Here is a 22,175-nt window from a genome sequence, read left to right as displayed (position 1 = left end):
TGTTTGGATTTCCTTTCGGTCATGTATTGAGTGTTGAGACTGCTGTCAGAGTCAAATTCAGGCCAGTAAATTGATCACTGGCATACGGTATGACAGTCTGTGTGCATTAACCAAATAACAGAGCAGAGCTCTGGAATGTAATGGCACAGGATCAATTCACTACGCTGGTGACCTGTATAGTGAGGACAAAGTGCACGCACATAAAAAAGCAACACAGAACAGAAGAGGACAAAAATAAAACGGAAATATGGAACAAAAACAACATAAAGACATTTGAGAGGTTTTACAACCATGTTAAGTACTGTGTTCCTGGTACATGATGCAGTAGTAAAGTACTATATGGTAAAGTCTGACCTCACTTATGTTTGCCATTTAATATTGAATTTAGTGTTTTGATATAGCTAATTTTTACTGCTGTAGTTTACATAAGGGTGTTAATGGTGGGGCATAAATACTTGTTGGCTGTAATACTGCAATCGTACATCCATAATGCAATATAAATGCTATCAGTTATAAGGATAAGACAATAAAGTATCACTATTCACTCATCTCACTTGTTCCACTACACCATCAGCATCACTGATTGCTATCTTGATTAATAACAGTGGATAAAGGTTTGGGAAGAGAGCACTCCTGCTTTCCCAGGATAAACAGACCCAACTGGGCTGAGGGCAATAGGCGGGCTAAACTCCAGCCATGCTTCACCCAGAGCTGCCCTCCCCCCTCTGGTGCAACTTTATCAGTGCTGGCCCCCAGGTATCTGCCTCAGTTTGACACTTGTACACAAACCCAGCAGCCCTCACACCAGGACAACATGTCTGTGACCGAGTCTAAGACGGAGATATTTGACATGTCCAACGCAGAAGCTAAGGACACAAATAGAGGGAAGAATAATATTGTAAGCATATTTGAGCACTACGTCCAGCCCTGTCTGGCTGAGCTGCTGGGCTCAGCTCTCTTTATCTTTGCGGGGTGCTCCTCTGTCGTTGGGAATGTTGGCATCAGCGGCAGTGTCCAGCCTGCACTTGCACATGGACTGGCACTTGCCATTGCCATTGCTATCTTTGGGGAGATTAGGTAAGATTAACTTTATATTCCAATAACTTTATGTGATATCAGGTAACTCATAAACCTTTGGTAGAATATAAATACTATACAGATCAAGTACTAAATTAATGCAAGTAACCCACTGCTTTCTCATTGAGTGTTTTGCTTGTTCATACTGAAGAGACGTAGTTTTTTTAAGCAATTCTGTCCAATGTGCTAGAATCCTTAATCATCAGGTGTTGACATGACTAAAGATCATTTGCTACAGGCTGATTCCCTGATTTGTGTCATTCATTCAGTTACAAATGTCCATTCTTAATGTGATTTACCACAAGAACTGTGCCTTCCCTGTCAGGAAAATACCCTTTATCACTTTATTGTACTCCAAATCCTTTTTAGTTTATTGTATTGTTGTGTTTTTACATGTTGTCCCTCCTGACACCAACAGGAGCAGCCCTCCAAATGTCATTGTATGCAAATACAATGACAGTAAAGGCTTTAAATTTAAATCTAAGTGTACAGGCTCTGACATTATGTGATCTAAAGTCCAATAACAGCTGCTCATCTCCCTAATGGATGTGATTCTGTAGTGGTGGGCACTTTAACCCAGCTGTGTCCCTGAGCGTCTACCTGGTGGGGGGAATGGAGTTGATCCTGCTGGCACCTTACATTATCGCCCAGATATGTGGAGGGATGATTGGAGCTGGTTTAACAAAGGTAAACAAAATGGTTATTTTTGGCTTCAACATTCATTTTCAGAGGTGCCTGCATCGGTGTTACACCACCATGCTGCTACTCTTAACCATATGAAAATGTAGCATGTAGCAACAGAGGATGATAGATTTGGGTTTTATATTTGGTAAGACCTTATTTCTTCATAACATTGAATTACTTTGTTTTGGACATAACTGCAGTGTTTTGGACACAACTATCAACAACTAACAGCAGGCTATCAGGCTCTTTTTATGTTTTGATACGGATATGTAGGCATATATTAGTCTTTTTTTTATTGTAGAGCCAAAATTGGGAAGTTTGGAATTAAAATAGCTGTCTCTAGTAATGTGGATATACCTTTAACAAGATACACTTTTCAACGTTAGCAGGCCTGTTTACTATTGTATTATCAGCCATATGGTGTGGTGCACCTGTAATGAAACCTGCTTTTAACAGTTCTACTGTTAATCCACATCCTTCTCTATAACCTCAACTTCTAATATTATTTTTCAAGAAAAAAAAACAATATGTGCCATGAGTAATAAGATGCCTACATGTTCTCTGCATCCAGTTAGTCTTCCCTGACGAGACTTTTCAGTCTGCCGCTGGAGCCGCTTTTAATGCTGTTCAGACCAACACGGGCATTGGGGCTGCAACGGTCGCTGAGATGTTAATGACTTTAATCCTGACATTGGTGGTCTGCATGAGCGCTATCAACGAGAAGACCCGAAGCCACTTCGCTCCTTTCTGCATTGGCCTTACGGTGACAGCCAACATCCTCGCTGGGTAAATCATAGCCAAGTCCTCAAGGGGGCGCTAGAGCGTCAGATTGGAAATCTCCCAACTCACTTCTGAACTCAGACCATGGTGTCCTTGTTTGACTCTTAGACTTTATACTACACTACAAAACGTTTTCGTTCCCAGGACATCGGTCACGTTGTTTTCATACTTGGGTTATGTGCTAACTAACTAGTGCAACACAAATTAGTCAATAGCCGCAGGCTTACAACCTTTTTCTCCAGCTGTAGTCTATTTGATTTGATTATTAGTTTAGCAATTGTAGTTTATTATAAAATTGCCCTTTATGTTTCTTCAGGGGAGCCGTTTCTGGAGCTTGTATGAATCCAGCCAGAGCTTTCGGCCCAGCTGTAGCAGCGAACTATTGGACCTATCACTGGATTTACTGGGTTGGACCGCTGGCTGGGGCTCTTTTGACTGTGACTTTTGTGAGGTAGGATAGGCTAGACCTATGTATTTGTTTTATGCCATATTAATCGCAAGTCACAAAAAATGGTTACAATTACTACCAAAAATAAAATACAGCATAGGTATGTTAAATACATTAAATAAAATATACCGAGGTAGAGTTTGTTGGCAAATATTTTCTTTTGTTCACATTTGACCGTTTTGCTCCCTCTTAGATTGCTGATGGGTGACCAGAAGAGACGTGTCATTCTAAAATAATCTAATCGAACCTGGATGGACCACTATCTCAAATGTTTATTTAAAAATATTGTATTATATTATTTCATTACATTTATATTTCAGTTTTTATACAAGAGTCCAAGGAATGATAGCTTATATTAATGCATACTGTCTTGATGGTGTAAGTGGATAAGTACAATGTAAAGCATTGGCTTGGTAAGCCAACATGTTTATGGTTGTAATTATCAGTGTTGAGTTTAGTTTGGAAAGTAACTTTAAATGTAATCGAATTGATTGTACACTTAAATAAATAAGATACTGAAAATAAATATTTGAATGTGAAAAAAAGATCATGGGATAAATCATGTCATCCTTGACAGAAAACAACCTCTGTGACCTCATATGAAGGTCAATTTGCAATGGTCATGGAATCACAACACATAGCCAGAGAAAGATGCAACCTCTCTGCTCTATCACAGATAAGTCATATTCTAAGCACTAATTAGAATTAGAATTAAACTAATTAAAATAAGATCATCAAACATGTTAGTGTGTGCTTGTGTGGGTAGGAGCATGTGCAAGTAAATTGTTGATGAATTAATGATTAATGGAGAGATGGCAAACTACCATGACAAGTGGTGTCTCAGACTAACTGCTGATGGAAAGTGTACTCCAATAACCCCACTTTTTTAATGCCGATAAAAGGAGACAACCTATCAAGAGGTAATTTGTAAAGGCTCAAAGTTCAGTAGAGTTGAAAAGTGCAGCAGCATTTTATTACTCATGGGAGGAGGTGAACTAATGCAGACTTGCAAGGCAAGACATTGGCAAGAGATCACAGCTGAATCTCTGTTTTGAACTGGTCAATTGAGGTCAAGGTGATGATGAGGCTGTCTTAGCTGTAGCCTATAAATGAGGCGCTGTATTGGTCTTTGCATCAGTCAGGCAGACGCTGATGTCTTGACAACACAGGTAGACAGCACTGAACCATGGCAGAGGAAAAGCTGGAACTCAGAGATGTAGACAGAGCCTTGATGCATGATGGCGCCAAAAAGCCAGCAAGACCTCCGACCATGTACGAAAGACTGATCCAACCGTGCCTCGCTGAAGTGATTGGAACGACTTTCTTTGTCTTCATCGGATGCGTCTCCGTGATCGAGAATGTGCCCGCCGCAGGCAGGGTGCAGCCGGCGCTTGTGCATGGCTTAGCAGTGGCAGTCATGGTGGCATGCATGGATAATATCAGGTAGGAAGGGGGAAAAAATGCATCCCATGCCTACTCACACACACCCACACCAAGTGCTTCTTAAAAGATGGACTATCAAATGCACGCATGGGCTCAGCCGATAAAGGATGTGTTGGTACAGACGTTTGACTTTGACATTTTGTCTGATCTGTGCATGTGAGTAAACAGATTTATCTATTTGTTTTCCACAGCGGATCTCACTTCAACCCCCCCTTCACCATTGCCATATACTTGTGCGGTGGCATGCAGCTCACAATGGTGTTTCCATACCTGATCAGTCAGTTGATCGGAGGGCTCCTTGGGGCTGGAATGTCCAAGGTTTGTCAAACAAAATAATGGTTTAAATCATGCACAGTTCGTTCCTTCAGTAGAAATAACCATAAAGTTATGCACTAGATGTTTCCCATTGTTAATGGTCCATGAGTAAGTAATGGTATAAATGCATTTTCTCAGCTGATGGTATCTCCTGGCAACTATGTGAATGCAACCGGAGCAGCCTTTGACATCCTCAAATCAGATGACCAGCTTCAGGGTGCTCTGTGCGGGGAGATTTTCATGACCTGCCTGGTCACCATGGTGGTGCTGCTTGCTGCTGTCAATCAGAAAACCAAAAGTCCGCTGGCCCCGTTCCTGGTGGGCTGTACAGTCATCATCAACATTCTGGCGGGGTAAGTTCAAGGACCTGCTTCACAATGCATGGTGTTGGGAACTGTACCGTTCAGGCTTAAAAGTATACTTATTATTTTATTGCAATGCAAAAGCAAAGCGTCTGTGTGGAATTGGACATGGCGGATACGAGTTCTAGTTCCTCCCACTTGCAGCTCTAAATCACAACTGTATGTGTCAGTGTCGTGATGGATATCATTTAATTATCTTCTGCATTGCTCTAGAAGTTTCTCAAGCCATTTATGACTTAATGACTAATGCTGTGGTTGCTATTGCAGAGGTGATGTGTCTGGGACCTGTCTGAACCCAGCCAGAGCATTTGGACCTGCGGTAATGGCTGGCTACTGGAGCTACCACTGGGTGTATTGGGTTGGACCAATCACAGGTGGATTACTGGCTGCAGCCTTAGTGAGGTGAGTTTTCCTCAGTCATTTTCTTCAGATATTTCAGCATATATACCATTAAGAGTGTAAATCACCTTACATTGTCATGACTGAATGAGCAATAGGCAATGATATGATGTCAAATGAATCATATTAATTCATTAATGAACAAATTGGTCTACGTAGTAATTTGTATTTGTATTTGTATTTCCTAGGCTTGTCCTTGGCGATGAGAAGATACGGCTTATCATGAAATGAAGAATAGAGTCATTTATTAAAAATGAATTTTGTACAAAAACAGCTTTGAACATGTTTGTATTGTGTTTGTGTGTGTGTGTGTGTGTGTGTCTGCATTTTCTCAGTGTTGTGGTGTGAGAATCTACTAACAGCAACTATTTTGTGATCGTGTACACTTTTCTTTTCCATCCCTGGCAATTCTCCAGACATTAACCAATAGGCACCTCAAGACTGGTGAAGGCAGATATCTACTTGGTGATTCCTGGTTACTCATTTAAATAGCTGGCACATGAAAAATGCTGACTTGACTGAATGTTCCTACCGCTCACTAATTTATTTCACAAATAATTAAGCCAAGCACTACTCATGCTGGTGATCAGTACAGTGCAGTATCAGGTGTTTTGTAGAGAACATTAACAGAACACTGCAAGTACTGCTTACCAGAATCATTTGTTTTTCACATGCACATGCATAGAAGCAACAGATGAGTAACCTATCACAAAACAAAAATATACAATAACAAAAATCATATAGTGATATAAGTCATAATAAATATAATTCCAAGTTAGGGTGGACCAGACATGTTTGTGTATTTGTTTGTTATGGATGTGCTCAAAATGATTACATTAAAGATACATTTCTGGTTCTTTTATGGTTCATAATTCAAGTCTTGGCGTAATTCGTGCCGCTATGGAAAGCTCAATTTAGGAAGATAAGGTTTACAACCCTTATATGACAAAGTTACTGAATTATACTACCCATAGATGTCAGCAAACGGATTTCAACATCAACGTTTAAGGTAGACTGAAATAAGGCCATTCATTCTAGTGAAGTTTATACCATTATAAAAAGTTTTACTTTAAAATTGACTTATATATTCTCTGATACTCAATAAAACCGAACAAAAGCGACAACAAACATTCCAAAATGTGATCAAAGTGTATTGGTCAAGCTGCATGGTGCATCCTTGGGAACAATCACTTTGGATCTGAAATATAGTATTTAAGAAATATGGCTTTCTGAAAAAAAGTGGTCTCGTGGCACAACTTGCCCCCGGTGCGAGGTAAGTTGTGCCATTAAAGAGAATACATTGGGGTAAATTGTGCCATTGATTATTGAAGTAAAACAGTATATTTGCATCTCATAAACTGTGATGCTATATAAAAGCTAGACCAATTCAATGCAAAATGACTCATTTAAGGTTTATTTAAAGGTTTTTTACAACATCAAAGGCCGATTTTCTACAAGCCTATATTGCGCCACATGAGCACATCAAAGGTCCATTTTGTTAAACAAGGCCTAGGGCTTCCTGAACACATCAGCACAAAATTGAGTTGAGTCAATTCTATTTAAAGGTAATTTACATGAACACATGTTCAGAACAAAATGGAATTAAAAATGAAGACCAAATTGAATGCAAGTCTCTATAAAGATCACTAGCACAACTTAACCCAGGCCCTTTGGCCCAAATCACCCCAATCCCACTTTTTTGGGAAAAAATGCATCATCCAGCTGTTTTGAGCTTAAATCATGCTAGCTACTGTATATAGACTCATAGTGTAGCTTACCAAAGCACTAACACATGTGTGAAATGTTTTCAAACTTGTCTATAACTGTTTAGACACAACAATCAAAAAACTGTGATCATAGAATTTTTACTTTGGAAGGCAAAAAACTGTTTTTTGAACTAAATGTGCTTATCGCTCATGCAAAAATGCTATTTGTTTTGCAGGATGAGTTAAATGGCTGACTCTTCAAAAATGGTTCCCTAGAAATAGAGGGTGGCACAACTTCCCTGCTGGCACAAATGACCCCACTCTCCCTTACACCTAATTAAATGAAATGTTGGGTAAAACCTTGAGGAAGTGATGGCTTGTGTCCTTATCTTTATCCCCCTGCATCCCTGAACAGGGAGTGAGCGCATGGTGATAGACAGCAGGAGGGGCAGTGGCGGCAATTTTGATAATGATTAAGGCAACCCATTCAGTAGGTACATTAAGTTAGCCGATTTAATCATACAACAATACCTTTTTGTCCACTATTGGCAGTATTAATTGATGAATTGCCAACTGAGTGTGCTCCCAATTCTTGATGATTCATTTCAGGTGTGTGTGTCATGTGACTGTCTATATAAGCTGATGCACCTGCACAAAATAAATTGATTGAGTGTTTTCTCAGAACTTGCATCCAGCGTGTTATTTGTCCTCCCGAGTTTATAGAAGTTTATACGGTATATCTAGCAGTCAAGCTCTGTTGAACAGGCAGCACACAACAGTAATATTTCCCCTCTTGCTACATAGCTAGAGTAGCAAGTTACAGGTGGAAGGAACGCTATGGAAGAAAGTTGCATCAGATCAGACGGTCTAGTGGTAGAATCCGACAGAAAAAAAATATATATATTCTACATTAAGTCATTCAGCAGACGTTTTTTTCCAAAGCAACTTACAAGGGAATTGCATTTATACAACAGGATTTTGTCCTTTTCCCATAGGCAGTGCGTCGCCTCAATCGCCCCTATGGACAAGCCGCCCCTGAGGAGGGGTGCCATGTGGTCAGATGCAAACGTCTACAGCTATTTGTCACTACATCGACTGACGTCTCAGTAAACGCAGTGACGGTACCCTGGCACGTAGCCCACGTAGCCTCTTTGATTTCAGCTCATGCCAGCTGCTTATCTCTGGCGGGCAACTTGTTATCTCTGCGACTTATGCACGTCTCCAAGTACCTTTACGCACGAAAAAACCCGAGTGGATCACTGATTCAGAAGCATGGGCTTACGTTTAACTTAAGTTAGCCCAATTCATTTTCTCCCAGTTGTGTAGTTTTGACAGTAATTTGGTCACTAATTTAATATTCCGTAACTAAATTGTAGCAGACAGGCCAATGCCTACTTAGGGTAATGAAACCTGAATTAAACTCATGTTTAGGTTTTGGGTCTGGACGCCAGAATAACAGAATGATCAAGTCTGCATAACAACCCGTGCCAACATTTACTGAGGTCATCCCAGGTTATTTGTTTTGTGTGTTTATTTGTATATTTGCAAAATGATTACCTCATGATATCATAATACTATCTCACACAACCATCCATATAAAAACAACAACGAAATCCACTTTGCATTAATTTCCATGTTTTATTCCATGATAGACTTTGAATGTCTCTGGTCAAGATACAAATCACTACACCCTAGCGATATTTGTCAGACAAAGCCAGGGCAACATTGGAGAGAAATTTGTCTATGACAACGTGCACGTCGGGGGTGAATTCGTTGGGGAACCTGTTAGCCAGCACCACCAGGAAGTTGTGGAAAAGGATCTGTGGGATGAGAAGGACACATTGTAAATGTATCCTATGGTGGTATCCCATTTAAAAACATTCTGCGCCTCCCTTATGTATTTTGTAACTGACATTAGAATATGTCCTGAAATACTTTACCTTGAAGTTTGCGGGATCCACCCTCAACTGAAAGGCATGGCGCTCGCTCAGAGTGAGGAGGCCACCGAGCAGGTCGTCAATATTGGCCACAGCCAGGCCAACTCCTGACATCACCTTCTTACCGTGAGCCCTCACGTTTGCAGAGCCAGGGGTCAGGTCTGGCCAGTGAGAAAAGTAAGTCTTGGTCTGAGGGTAGACGACTATCATTCTGGAAAAGGAAAAGAATATCGAATTATTTAACTCTTAATCACTTGTCCAACTAACGTAAAGAAATTGACGTTGTAGCGGCGGTGGCTCAGATAAAGCTATACCTGGAGAGAGTTTCATTGCCAATATCAGCAGCCTTGGGAGAAACCTTGGCCCAAAACTCCTTCACCACCTTCTTCTCTTTAGCAGAAAGACTCATCTTGGATCGTTCCTTTGGACTGTTCCAAAATTTTGCCCATAATCAGACATTGGCACCCTTTTTATACGTTGGTTGGCACGAAGACACACCCAAGGCCAAATGTAAGATTGAACCTGTGCCAGCTAAACAAACATTTAAGCCATCCATCCTCCCAATCGTGTAATGATTGAGATAACATTTCATTCTCAGTTCTTGAAGCATCGGTTTCATCTTAAACTCACGAGGATTCACGCCATCCTTCACCCTATCCACTTGAATGGATAAAATACATTCGTTTTCAAATTATTGACGTTGTTGTATTTGCTGTGCCTCTGGTCAGAAATCATCGGGCCTTTAAAATAAATGTCCAAAACTGTAATAGCCTACTTACAGTTGCATGAGTGACCGGTGACTTACTCTGTCTGTTACTATGTTGTAAAATTACAGATTTCATTATTTATATTTAATACATATTTGTTTTATTGTTGTTATTATTAAATACATTGTTGCAACTAGTTGTATGTAGGTTAAAATATTTTGTGAATTTCCCTTAATTTGAATAAAACCGAGTGGAACAGCGTAATTGTTAAAAATACTGCCCTAAACAGTTAGGCCTACACCTTTAGAAAGGTTTGAATTAAAATAGATACAAATGAAAAGGCTGTCCATTCCGACCGGAACAGATTAAAATGTATGATCATAATGTTATGTGGTTGCATGTTCATCATGGGTTGAAGTGACACCTGGCGAAAATATGTGCTACATATAAGGCTTAAATTACATTTAACTGTCACAGACTGTCCAATACGACAAAGCCGAACTATAAAAAAAATCACAAATTGACACAGAAAACGCCCTGAAATCAGGTTCATTTTTTAATTGCGTCTATATATTAAACTCTTCATGTGAAGCCTTGGGTGGAGGTTTCGTGAGTGACGATAACAGAAGTGCGTGTGTGGGAGAGATAAGCTACGCAGAGGAATTGCCCAGCACGTTTGTTGTGTTTATTTCAGCCAAAGATTAAATATTGCTCATATGTTCTTCCAAGGCCTATGACTATTCACTAACCCACTCTGATTTGTCTTTTCAGGACTGTCTATTAGACATTTGTAGGCCTACAACTTAAATGATTTTCATGGATCACCAATAAAAAATGACAACAATAATAGAAAAGAAAAAAAGCGAAACATTAAGCAATTTTCTCACTTAATATAAATGGCTATAATGTATAAATAATCTACTAAATGTAAAAAGCCCGTCATTGAATTGCCATTTACACGGATGCCAGCGATGAAACAGCTGTATAAATCATATAACAGAAGAAATTGCTTCCCCCATGGCTCAAGACTCCATTTAGACAAAGTATGGCCCATTTTTGCAAATATAAAGCAAAAGTGAAGAGTTCTCGTGTTGCTTTGAAGGTCTTCACGGATGTTTTTTTCCTTTTAATCTTTGCATTTAATCTATTTTCAATTAGAATTAGGAATTAGAATTAGAACACACTGCAGCCCACATGATAGTGCATTATACTGTTCAGGCTTTATTGAAGCGAGGCTACATTCAAAATAAATGCTTTGACAAATCAAACTTTGAAATTTACCTTATGCAGCAGGCCACACCACGAGACCATAGGGTGTAAAATGTGCTTAGTCACAAATTGTAAACCTAAAAAATATGATTACATCCAAACATCTGTGCCCCAAACATCCCCCCCCCCCCCCCCAAAAAAGGCGTGACCTCACGTTCGTCATTCACACCTAAGAGGAGAGCATCATCCAATAGATCGAACTTTTTGCCTTCAAGGAGGAGTCAGGTATTTGTATAAATAGGATAGCAAGAGTGTAACGGTATGATTCATAGTTTTTGAAAACCAGAATTCATCTGACGACAACATGGTTGAGTGGACAGCCGAAGAGCGCGTAGCTATCCAGGGCATTTTCGACTCACTTGATTACGAAGATGTTGGTCCCAAAGCCCTTCAGAGGTAAACAAAATAGATGTCAACTCTTCCAACATAATCAATCGTTTGACTTTCTCCTAAAAAGAGAGCCAGTGGAGCTGATGCATCATAGTGCAGGCTTCTTATACATTATTGTATTGAGCCTCGGTAATTAATTCTTGCTGAGTTATTTTTCATAGGAATTATTTATAATTACTTTTAAATAAAGAATGATCACCACATTTAACGCACCTTTCAACAAAGACTTTTTTCCCTATCATGTATATTCATCTTTACCTTATAGGTGCTTGATCGTTTACCCTTGGTGCCAGCGGTACTTTGGAGGGTTCGGGAACCTGTACAATGCAGAGGCCATTCTGTCTAACCCCATGATTGCAGCACACGGCATCGTTGTGCTCCACGGTCTCGACAGGGCCATGAAGAACATGGATGACATTAAGCAAACTTACTCTGAGCTGAGCGTGCTGCACTCCGAGAAACTGCATGTGGATCCCGACAACTTCAAAGTGAGTTCTGTCACCAAAACTAATATTAGTCATGTGTGAATAAGATATGTATAACCAACTTGAGAAATCTAATTGTTGTCCTTTTTTCCAGCTGCTTGCCGACTGTCTGTCGGTTGTAGTTGCTGGGAAGATGGGCACCAGCTTCACACCTGAGATCCAGGCTGCGTGGCAGAAATTCCTTTCCGTTGTGGTCTCCGCTTTGGGCCGACAGTACCACTAAATGTGTTTTCCCCAGCGTAACTAAATGCGCAGTCCTTACCATTGAAACCAATAAAGGTGGCATTAACCAAAATCTTCCTGTTCTACTGTGTATTGATTGCATTTACAAGACCAGAACAAAAATAGCCTGGTATTACACTCTGTAAACGTAGAATGGACATATGGGATTTTTTTTTTTTTTTTTTTGCTGACATATGGCCCGAGTTTAACTGATCATCTGCCATACCGTGCAATTTCCGAATCCTGCCAAATGTGCTGGTTTAAAAACATTCGAAAACAAACTTTAAACTGGTAAAAATAGCTGGTCAGCCATGTTAACATGGTAGCTGCTGATAAATCAGATGAAATCCAGCTTATGCTGGTAGCTGGTTTTAGCTGGCCGTACCTGCCCAGGCAAACCATCAAAAATCATGTGAAAACCTTCTGCTGGTTAAACCAGTGGGTCAGCCATATCGACGATCCTAAACAGGTCAAGCTGGGTTATTTTTCCAGAGAGGGAAGGCATAGTGTGTGTGCCATGCCACTTAAGGGCAACACAGACACTAGACTGTTTTAAGACTGGCCTAAAAACCTTTTATTCAGAAAGGCGTTTCCTAAAAAAACTCTATTTAAAAAGATTCTGTTTAAATGTGCACTACAAATTACATTTATTATTATTATGAATATGCCATGATGACAATGATGATTCATTATAATATTGTCGATGACAATAAAATAAGATATAACATATAACATAATTCACAATATCATAAACTGAGACCGTCATCTGCTGGTGGTCACTCAGTCAGTGTTAAATAGCGCATATAAAAGCTATTTGGGGGCCATGCAGAAAACTGCGTAGTCACCCATTGTGTTACTACCTTTTCTTAGGCATCTTTATTCTGCCATTGGAGTCTAATTGATCTAATTAGCCACACAGACTATTCACTATCTATTTTTTTTTTTTACAAACAGCTGACTTTTCACATATAGGCAATAGGCTAATGAATGCAGTCTTTAAATGCGCAAAATCAACCCTTCTATCGCTCAGATTCACGGCATCGCAATTTGCAAGTAGCCATAGACCTCACCTCATATTCTGAGTCCAGTTAAGAGGCATGGTGGTCAAACTAGAGCTGAATGAATGGGAAGGTAGATTGATCTGCCTAGTCAAGCCTTTAAATTATTAAGGAATAAAGTTGCAGTCTGCGAATCCAATCCAATAGGTTACATCTTTTGCCAGTTTCAGCTAATTGCTCCTCATGGTCCTCTATTAATTTACTTTGTGAAAAGCGTTCGCAACCCATCAGTCCTGATGCTGTAAATGTGAAACGAATCCCTTAAAAAGAGGGATATACAATTCCAGTCAATCATAACATTGCTCCAGCAGCAATTTAGGAAGAGGTGCAACTTGATTGTCTGTTAAGCTAAAAATATTTCTCCAAAACCGTGGATAATTCCTTTAAATTGCCTATTGTGTTTTAGCAGGTCACTTAGGGCAGAGTAGTAAAATACTGAGGTTACCTCAGTTTTTCACAACAAACCTCTTACTGTACCTTTAATCATCTGTGGGGTGCATCCAGACATTTTCTTGAAAGAAGAAGCATAAACCCACTGTTGACTGGGGGCAAACACAGTAAGCTGATGTTGATTTCAAACAAATTTGATGGATATACTGGCCATTTTCTAGTTCTTAAGACCTTAAGGTGTTTTGTTTCTGCATCAACATTGAACCCATTGACTCCCTATTTATTGTGCGCTATTTATCTAACTTGATTTGTGAAGATTCCAGTGGCTAGTACATATTTTCTTTAACATGTAGTACTTTCCATAATTGGATTACCTTGGCGATATATTTGCAGTAGCACGTGACTGACACCAATTATACATAGGCAAATCCAACGATATCTACTTTTGTGCAACTGTTCGAAACAACACCAAAACTGCTGATTGTGCGTTTATAAGCTGAACTCGACTGACTTCAGTGAGTTATCTTTTTATCACCAGGGGCTGAACTATATTTAGCTAGGGTTCCGCCCTTTCACAGAAATCTCCTTTATTTACCCCTCTCCCCAAAGATGATTATCAAAATACGCCCAATTGAGGCGGAGAACAGAGGTGGAGCATCCTAACAATTTAGAAAACCCTGTCAATATATAGAACCCATAGACAGAGGTTCCAGCATGTTCCCCCAAGAGCTCGAACCGCATCCAGCATCCTCGCGAAGAAGTTGCAAGAATGAGTCTGTCAGATAAAGAGAAAAACACTGTGAAGGACTTCTTCGCGAAGGTAGTCTCTCGGTCCGACGAGATTGGAAGTGAGTCTCTCACGAGGTAATGATTTTGTCATACTATGTTGATGTTCGATAATGCTTTTACTTTGTAACACGATTAAAGATTGCTGGTGCACCATTCTAAAGTTATAATTATTCAACAGACTACTGGTGGTGTACCCTCAAACCAAGTCCTACTTCGCCCACTGGAAGGAGACAACCCCTTATTCCGCTCCGGTGAAGAAGCATGGCATCACCGTCATGGGAGGTGTCTATGAGGCCGTCAGTAAAATCGACGATCTCAAAGCTGGACTGCTGACCCTGAGTGAACTTCATGCCTTCATGCTCAGAGTGGATCCTGTCAACTTCAAGGTAAAGAGAAAAGATCCACCACGCCCACGTTACCGATTCATTTCCATTAGTCTACATCCGTCATATTTGATTTTCAGAAAAGGATGAGTGACTTGATTTCGTTCTTCCCCTGCAGCTTTTCAACAATTGTCTTCTGGTGGTGCTGAGCATGCTCTTTCCGGAGGACTTCACCCCCCAGGTCCATGTAGCCGTTGACAAGTTCATGGCTCTGCTGTCTTTGGCCTTGGCAGAGAAGTACCGTTGATCAGTATACTTGTGTACCTGATGAAATAAAGTTCAACGATGCAAAGTTATGTTTCTTGTGTTGACTGCTTTTTTCTTACACTTTGAGGCCAAATCAAGCACTGTTTTTTTTAGTGCAGTCCAAAACGGTATTTTTTTTTAGCCATAAACTAAACTAGAAATACTGCATAGGGGTGCATAATATGACCACATCAACAAGCAGCAAGAATTGAGTGAAACTAAGAAAAAAAACATAATTAAAAAAGATTGATTTATATAAATTCACCCTGTAAAGACGGACACATTCAATATTAGCCAGTGTTTATTGGACCCAAATATATAATGTTTTTGTTGTATCATAATTGATACAGCAGGCCTTAATGGCAATTTATTAATAACAAAAAATATATTTTAGAAACAAATATTGATCCTTCCATTTGGAATATTTTGGAATAGTATTTCAAATAGTAACATTTTTTGTTAACTTTTTAATTTCAGTCATATGGGCAAAAATAGTTGTTGCTTAATACAGTGCCCTCCCAGTGGTCAAATGATACAACACTTTTGCACCATCTCAGGAAGGGATCCTGAGTCCATATACCAAGGTTTGAGTCATCAAAGAGTTGCTGATGTTACCTTTCTGAATTGCAGATTTACAGATCTAATACCGTTCACTAGTTCGCCTGTGGGAATGCTTGATTTAGAGGGCTGGTAATAAGTCTGTTTGGCTTGGTAGCTGGCCATGGTCCTGAGATGCCTTTGGATAAGGGTGTGCCTAGAGCTAGTGAAAAGCTGGAGAATGGGGAAGATGTGGGATACTTTCCTATGCTGATGCGGGTGGTGGTGGACTGATAAGAAGGGTTTAAATCTCCAAGAAAGTGGAAGTGGAGTGAGTGCCGGCTGCCAATCATCCCTATGGGCTCCTCCCAAACTTTGCTTAGAAATATTAGCGGCATCATATTTGAAACATACATTTTCAACAAGATTTTATGATAAAATATGAAATATTAAGTAATTATAAGTAGTTTCAGTACAGTACATTTTTATATTGAAATATTAGTAAAAAATATTAATGTTATCCTTACAACTTTTTCAAAATATCCAAAGATTTCTCTGCCTAATACTTTTAAGACAGACAATTTAGATATATAACATTCAAAGGCCAACTACTGCCTACAGTGTATGAATAATCCACTAGAAGGCAGAAGTCGTGTCAGATTGCATACAACAGGTTTTTCAGGAAAGTGTTGATCATCATATGCAGATGTCTCAAAAACTCAACAGGTGTTACAGCCTAAAACAAAATGCCATAAGTTTGCAAACAGAAGAAAGTGCATTCATGCTAATATTATAACCAATATGAAGAGGCTGATACCAATATGGACTGTTAAGTGTCAAAAAAGTGATTAAAAAAAAGTATATACAACATACAGCCTCTAGTCCCAAGAATTGAAAAAATACTCCAACCATATCTTTCTTCATTCTGTAAAGACACAGTGAAGAATAGTTTGTGTTAAACGTAATGTGCAGATACTCACCTTGCTTACATTTTAGACTCCCATATCCCAGACCCTACCAATCTTTTGAATCAACAGACCAAAGTTATTTCATGATACAGCACAAAATAGGAAGGAAAATATATTTAAGATAAGAATATTCTAGAGTTATACTTTCTGAGTGTGTAGGCTGTACACTAAAAGTGGGTAAACGTGAGTAAAGGTGGCACTACTCCACAATGAGTCATAATGAGGTAGGGAGCAACTTGCCATGACAGTGTCGGTGCGACGGTTGTGGAGCTATTGCCCAAAAGTTGCTTTGAGCCTACCCCACATAAGGGGGCGATAGCACTAAGGGACACGCCCACCTAGGGACAGAAACCTTTTATTCAGTGTAAGCCATGTGGGGCTACAATCTTGCCAAGTTTCATGTGGATTGGTAAAGTTTATTTACATTTCATTGCCTCTATACTGTACTCTGTGCAATGACAATACATTGAATCCAATCCAATATCAACAACCAAAGGTCGTCGTAAAAAAAAAGCCAGAAAAAAAAACTTTGACAAACACCATATGACCCCCCTGGGGTTGAGATGGGCTCATAATGATATGCCTGAACTGTGATGAAACACATCAATGCTGGTATGATAAATAAGCAATTTATGGGTTGAAAATGGCTCAACATGCCATCTACTGTAAACCATTTGGTAGCTACATATCTACAAAGTGAAATAGGGGGTCCACCTTCCCCCTCCCCCGCCCAAAACATCAGTGCATATTGCCTCGATTTTCAAAAGATTACCTACACAAAATGAATTCCATGCAAATTTTTGTTTAGTGGTAGCAAAATCATCTAAGTGCAAAGGCTCCTGGGAGGTGAATTGAGGAAGTGCTAGAGATGGGGAATGTATTACTAGCCAATGAAGGTAGAACAAATTTAAATGTCAGCTCACCCCCTGCTCTGAGCCAAACTCCACCCACTGCATAATTAAAAACAAATGCTAAAAGGTGGGAAAAGTAAGACTATGTAGGTACTAATTAGTGTAACTTATTTGCATGGAGGCAATAAAGAAAAATGTATGTTTTCCCCAAAAGAAGCAACGACAGAAAAACAATAAGGTCCCAGATTTGATGCGGACTATTGGAAGGTGACACAGAACCTTTCAGCACTCCGGACAGCGACGGTCAAAGATCAGTCAATTCAGCACCTGCACAAGACAGCGACTGTCGTATGTCTCGCATACCTGGCATCCAAGCAGGCTCATGGCTTTCCATGGTTTTATGTTATATTCTTTTTTTATGCCCTGAAAAAAATATTAAATATATAAACCTGCATCTGCTATAATGTCGTTACAGTCATTTTAAAGGTATGTCCATGTCCTTGAAAAACAACAAAGTGAATGTTAAGATTAGATCAAAAATAACTGGTCATAAAATAGTGGCCCCCAACGTCTGTCTCTTAACGTATTCTGTATTTTTAACCTTTCCAGTGACTTCTTAGAACATTTATTCATTCAGTATTTAACGTGCCTGCAGAGGGCGCCATCAGTACACAGGAAGTTCACGTGATTTATTTATTTATTTATTTATTTAGGCCTCGGAAGACACATTGAGGATTAAGATCCTCATTTTCCATGGTGCCGATGGTACAATAGCAGTTAATACATTGGGGGGAAAATAAATAAATACAAAATAAAATAAATATGCATATAAAATAAATACAGTAAAATACTATGGTTGGGTCAACATTTACAATCATTGCAGGAGAAGGCAGGTGGACATATGAATATGATATGACTTGTGAATTCCATTAGTGAAATAAATGAGCACAACCTTAATGATTTTTGGACCTCATTCCAAATGAAGGGTGCCTTAAAACAGAAAGCTGTCTTCCCCAGTTCTGTGTTGGCATGTGGCAGATGTAATGTAAGCAAGCTTTGGGAGCGTGATGGTGTAACGGTTCCAGCTTAAGAGAGAGCAGAGATATGGTGGCATTAGCCCAATGATTGTTTTATAAATTAAAATCTTCCAGTGAACCTCCCTTCTTTCAGACAAGACTGGCCAGCCAACCTTGTTATACAAAGTGCAGTGGTGTGCGCCATAGCGGTCTCCAGTTATAAAACGTATAGGGCAGAATGGTACACAGCATCCAGGGTTTTTAGGGTGCTGTGGGATACATTCCCATAGATTCCATTGCCATAATCTAAAACTGATATAAAAACAGATTCAATAATACGTTTTCTGGCTGGAAAAGTAAAACAGCATCTATTTCTGTATAAAAAGCCCAATTTGATTCTTAACTTTTTAGTGAGTTGTTTCACATGTGGTTTAAAATCAAGCTTATCATCTACTACCCAAATGCGTAGCTGGTGACCCTTTCTAAAGCGGAACCATTTGTAGAGCAGAGTTTTAAGCTGTTAAAATCAGTGCTTCTAGCTTTAGTAAAAAAATATCCATGAGCATTCATCCAACAGTTAACAAAGTGAAATATCTGCAGCATTTCCATATGCAGGTAAAACATTTAAAGCGCTTAAAAGAAATAAGCACAGAACACCAAGGTCTTCGAAACGTTTTATTTCAAAAAAATGGCAGCACATCTCTGTCTTGTAATAAAGAGCAGTAAACCCATGTATATCTGCAGTCCCTTGCGAAATCCTCATCTGTACTTCTCCGCCAGCACAGCGGCAAATGCCGAAAGATACTTGTCCATGGCAGCGTGTGCAACTGGGTCGAACTCATCCTTCATGTGACATGCCAGCGTTACCAGGATACAGTGGGAAAGAAGCTGAAAACAAAAGGTCACTCAAAATCAACAAGGCACAGGTAGGAAACAGGACAATATTTCATACACTTAGTTCGAGTCTCAAGTCTACTTGAATCTAGTTAATTAGACAAGAGAGACCAAAGAGGTATTCTTATGTATTGTATTATGTCTACCTGGGGGAATTATTGTGACATTGTGGCAAGAAATTAGGCCTGGTCACAAATATTTATAGGTGAATTGGCACGTAAGAACGCATCATGACAACACTGTAAAGTGTGTGAACCTTGAAATTAGTGGGATCTATTCTCAGCTGGTAGGCATGGAACCTGCTCAGCGGGGCCAGCGTTGAAGTCAGCGTGCCGATGTTTTGCGCTCCCTCATGTAACGCATACACAATCTTCTTCCCGTGAGAAAGCATCTGTTTCGATCTGGGTTTGATGTCCAGGTGAGCAAAATATGTCTTGGTCTTCGGAAATGTTGTAAACATTCTGTTGACCAATAACATGTGAAAAAACATAAACGTACGGTTGTTTGCCAAGTAGGCTACCTCCTTTCTCTGCACTCATTTGTCACCGATTGCGTCATTTATACATGACGATCGCTTTATTTCGTGCTATTAAATTCAGCCTAAATGGGCTTTAAACACGAATGCACCATGCAACAACTCTCATTGCAATAGTGACAATGTTATACAAATATAGATAGCCTACAGTGAGACCAAATAGGCCTATGCTCAAGGGACAACCTTTTTAAGATTTCTACTCGATAAATAATTTACTAAATTAAATGATTAGGAAGGAAGGTGTTATTCTCAATAGAATGGCCTTACCTTAAGAGAGATTCAGAACCAATATCCTCTGCTATTGGCATCATTTTCTCCCATATTATAACAAGTAGTTCTTTCTCGTACTTTGAAAGCATCGCACTATTCTGTGGGTATGCTTTACGACGTTTATGTCCAAATAATTACGGATCGTTTCTGAAGTTACAAGTGCTTGACCTCAAAGTTATTCGACCATAGTGCAACATCCAGCATCTAGCACCTCTAAGATTACGACTGAAGTACTATGGCAAATACATAATGATCCTTTTTTTCAATAGGACTAGTATATGCTAAAACTATTTCCCTGTATTGGAAGAAATACGAACAAATGCTCCTTCGCAACGTGGTCTCTCCGAGTGTTTTCGATCCGTGGGTTGAAAGTAGATGAGTCACGTGGGGTCACCGCTAACATACGCACGTTGAAATGAATGTACGGACTTTACGTCATTTCTGTGGTGCCCCTACCACGAAGTATAAAACATCGTAAAACTTATTTATACTCATTTGACATAATACGTAGGAGAACGCCCTGCATTTTCAATTATGCGCTTTTGTTTCATATTTTAACATGGACAGATTTATTATGCTCTGAATGCGCATTGTGTCCTTAGTTGGCCTATGACCTATATTTCTGTTAACCTTGTTTGCCCTTTGGTCGCCTATATCTTTCTCTTGCACTTGTTTTAGGACTACATTTTGAACTGATTCATTTCTTCAAGCTTCCATTAAATAATTTGAAGGATAAAAATGCACTCCTCATGCAAAACTAATTTAACATAACTAGTTTCCACTGTTTATGTGAAAGAGGAAAGGTTTGAGTCAGATGGTCAGTCCATATGGACCAACCTCACTGATTGTTAATCTAATTGATTCTTGGTATGAATGAGATCTCCCAGGTTCCTTTAATTCACACACAAAGGAAAATAAACATAATAATTAAGGTTGTTATGATTTATTACATTTTCATCAAACATTTACATTTACTGATAGTGTTTGAAGTACTGGAACAGTAATGCATTTTAGCAGTATTTTGTCATTGTAGAGAAGAGATTGTAGCCCTCAGGCAAGCAATGGTCTACCTTTCTCTGTGTGTGTGTGTGTGTACGTGTGTGAGTTGGTAGATTCCCCCTGGGCTCCCCTATCAGTGGTTCAAGATGGAGGCTGTAGCAGGGTGGAGGTCGGTTGCTGCAGTAATCATCCCCCCTCAGAGCAACCCTGCCCTGACTTCAGTCACAACAGGCCAGTGTCCGCATGTCAGCTCCACAACATGACTCAGCAAAGCTTAACACAAATATTGACTCCACTGGTAAAAATATATTCGTATACAGAGTTAAAAAAAAGCATTTAAAAAAAAAGATCAATAAAGAGGTATGTCAGTCAACATGACTGTAAAACCTGAATTTCAATATGATGCAATACACAAGCAAGACAGTGTTCCCCTACATATTTGGTTATATCACTGAGGGAAACGGTTTGACAACTTGTTTAAGTTCCATATCATAAATAAAAGTCTTGATTTCAAACAGAGGATTTTAATGTAAAGTACACTTATATCAAATCTCAACCCATAAATACTAAAACTTTCTAAAATGAATACAGGGATGACAAATTAAAGATAAAGTAGGAACATTAACGATGATATAAATCTTTCACAACCTCACAAAGCAAAATTAACACAAAAACGTAATAATCATATTGCTAACAATGGAGCATGGGCTCGTACAGCGAGCCTGGTGAAACATAGAAGTCTAACAGAGGTGGTTCCCTTTCAATCCCACATGGCATAGTTTAACTCTGCTGAAGGTCATATTCTTGAACCTGCAAAAAGGATATGAACTAACTAAAAAAGCTCTTTTCTTTCTCATTGTATTCTGTACATTGTAGTTTTTTTAATAATACTTTAATAACCTTGGATATGCTTATTGTCTTAGCCACTGAGTGTATCCTATTAATAACCTGTAATTGTATATGTTAACAACTTTTACACAACCATCACACAGCATCTAAAAATATGAACACATTC

General features: G+C 39.3%; 6 protein-coding genes across 6 annotated transcripts; 4 read left to right on the top strand and 2 right to left on the bottom strand.

Annotated features, from left to right (window-relative positions):
• Positions 1-814: 814 nt before the first annotated feature.
• aqp8a.1 (aquaporin 8a, tandem duplicate 1) lies at positions 815-3,225 on the top strand (the record flags this gene model as incomplete). The annotated part of the gene is made up of 5 exons (XM_080834184.1): positions 815-1,077; positions 1,638-1,764; positions 2,333-2,547; positions 2,858-2,992; positions 3,183-3,225. 5 exons carry the CDS (start codon positions 815-817, stop codon positions 3,223-3,225), a joined length of 783 nt encoding a protein of 260 aa, XP_080690310.1.
• A 950-nt stretch (positions 3,226-4,175) lies between these two features.
• On the top strand, positions 4,176-5,739 carry aqp8a.2 (aquaporin 8a, tandem duplicate 2; the record flags this gene model as incomplete). Its single annotated transcript, XM_080834185.1, has 5 exons — positions 4,176-4,432; positions 4,624-4,750; positions 4,886-5,100; positions 5,377-5,511; positions 5,697-5,739. 5 exons carry the CDS (start codon positions 4,176-4,178, stop codon positions 5,737-5,739), a joined length of 777 nt encoding a protein of 258 aa, XP_080690311.1.
• Positions 5,740-8,905: 3,166 nt separating this feature from the next.
• Positions 8,906-9,560, bottom strand: LOC308362996 (hemoglobin subunit alpha-2-like; the record flags this gene model as incomplete). Its single annotated transcript, XM_080835744.1, has 3 exons — positions 8,906-9,034; positions 9,155-9,362; positions 9,466-9,560. 3 exons carry the CDS (start codon positions 9,558-9,560, stop codon positions 8,906-8,908), a joined length of 432 nt encoding a protein of 143 aa, XP_080691870.1.
• A 1,871-nt stretch (positions 9,561-11,431) lies between these two features.
• hbbe2 (hemoglobin beta embryonic-2) lies at positions 11,432-12,225 on the top strand (the record flags this gene model as incomplete). The annotated part of the gene is made up of 3 exons (XM_080834516.1): positions 11,432-11,523; positions 11,783-12,005; positions 12,097-12,225. 3 exons carry the CDS (start codon positions 11,432-11,434, stop codon positions 12,223-12,225), a joined length of 444 nt encoding a protein of 147 aa, XP_080690642.1.
• A 2,216-nt stretch (positions 12,226-14,441) lies between these two features.
• On the top strand, positions 14,442-15,091 carry LOC308363243 (hemoglobin subunit alpha-2-like; the record flags this gene model as incomplete). Its single annotated transcript, XM_080836040.1, has 3 exons — positions 14,442-14,536; positions 14,640-14,847; positions 14,963-15,091. The coding sequence occupies 3 exons, from the start codon at positions 14,442-14,444 to the stop codon at positions 15,089-15,091; spliced, it is 432 nt and encodes a 143-aa protein (XP_080692166.1).
• A 4,130-nt stretch (positions 15,092-19,221) lies between these two features.
• Positions 19,222-20,264, bottom strand: hbae4 (hemoglobin alpha embryonic-4; the record flags this gene model as incomplete). The annotated part of the gene is made up of 3 exons (XM_080834089.1): positions 20,159-20,264; positions 19,613-19,817; positions 19,222-19,350 (listed from the first exon to the last, which is right to left on the bottom strand). Exons 1-3 carry the CDS (start codon positions 20,248-20,250, stop codon positions 19,222-19,224), a joined length of 426 nt encoding a protein of 141 aa, XP_080690215.1. The 5' UTR covers positions 20,251-20,264.
• Between the last annotated feature and the right edge of the window lie 1,911 nt (positions 20,265-22,175).

This window comes from Sprattus sprattus, assembly GCF_963457725.1.
Source record: "Sprattus sprattus genome assembly, chromosome: 3".
Taxonomy (NCBI): Eukaryota; Metazoa; Chordata; class Actinopteri; order Clupeiformes; family Clupeidae; genus Sprattus; species Sprattus sprattus.
The sequence above is the reverse complement of the archived record's forward strand: the minus strand, read 5'-3'. Positions and strand labels throughout refer to the sequence as shown.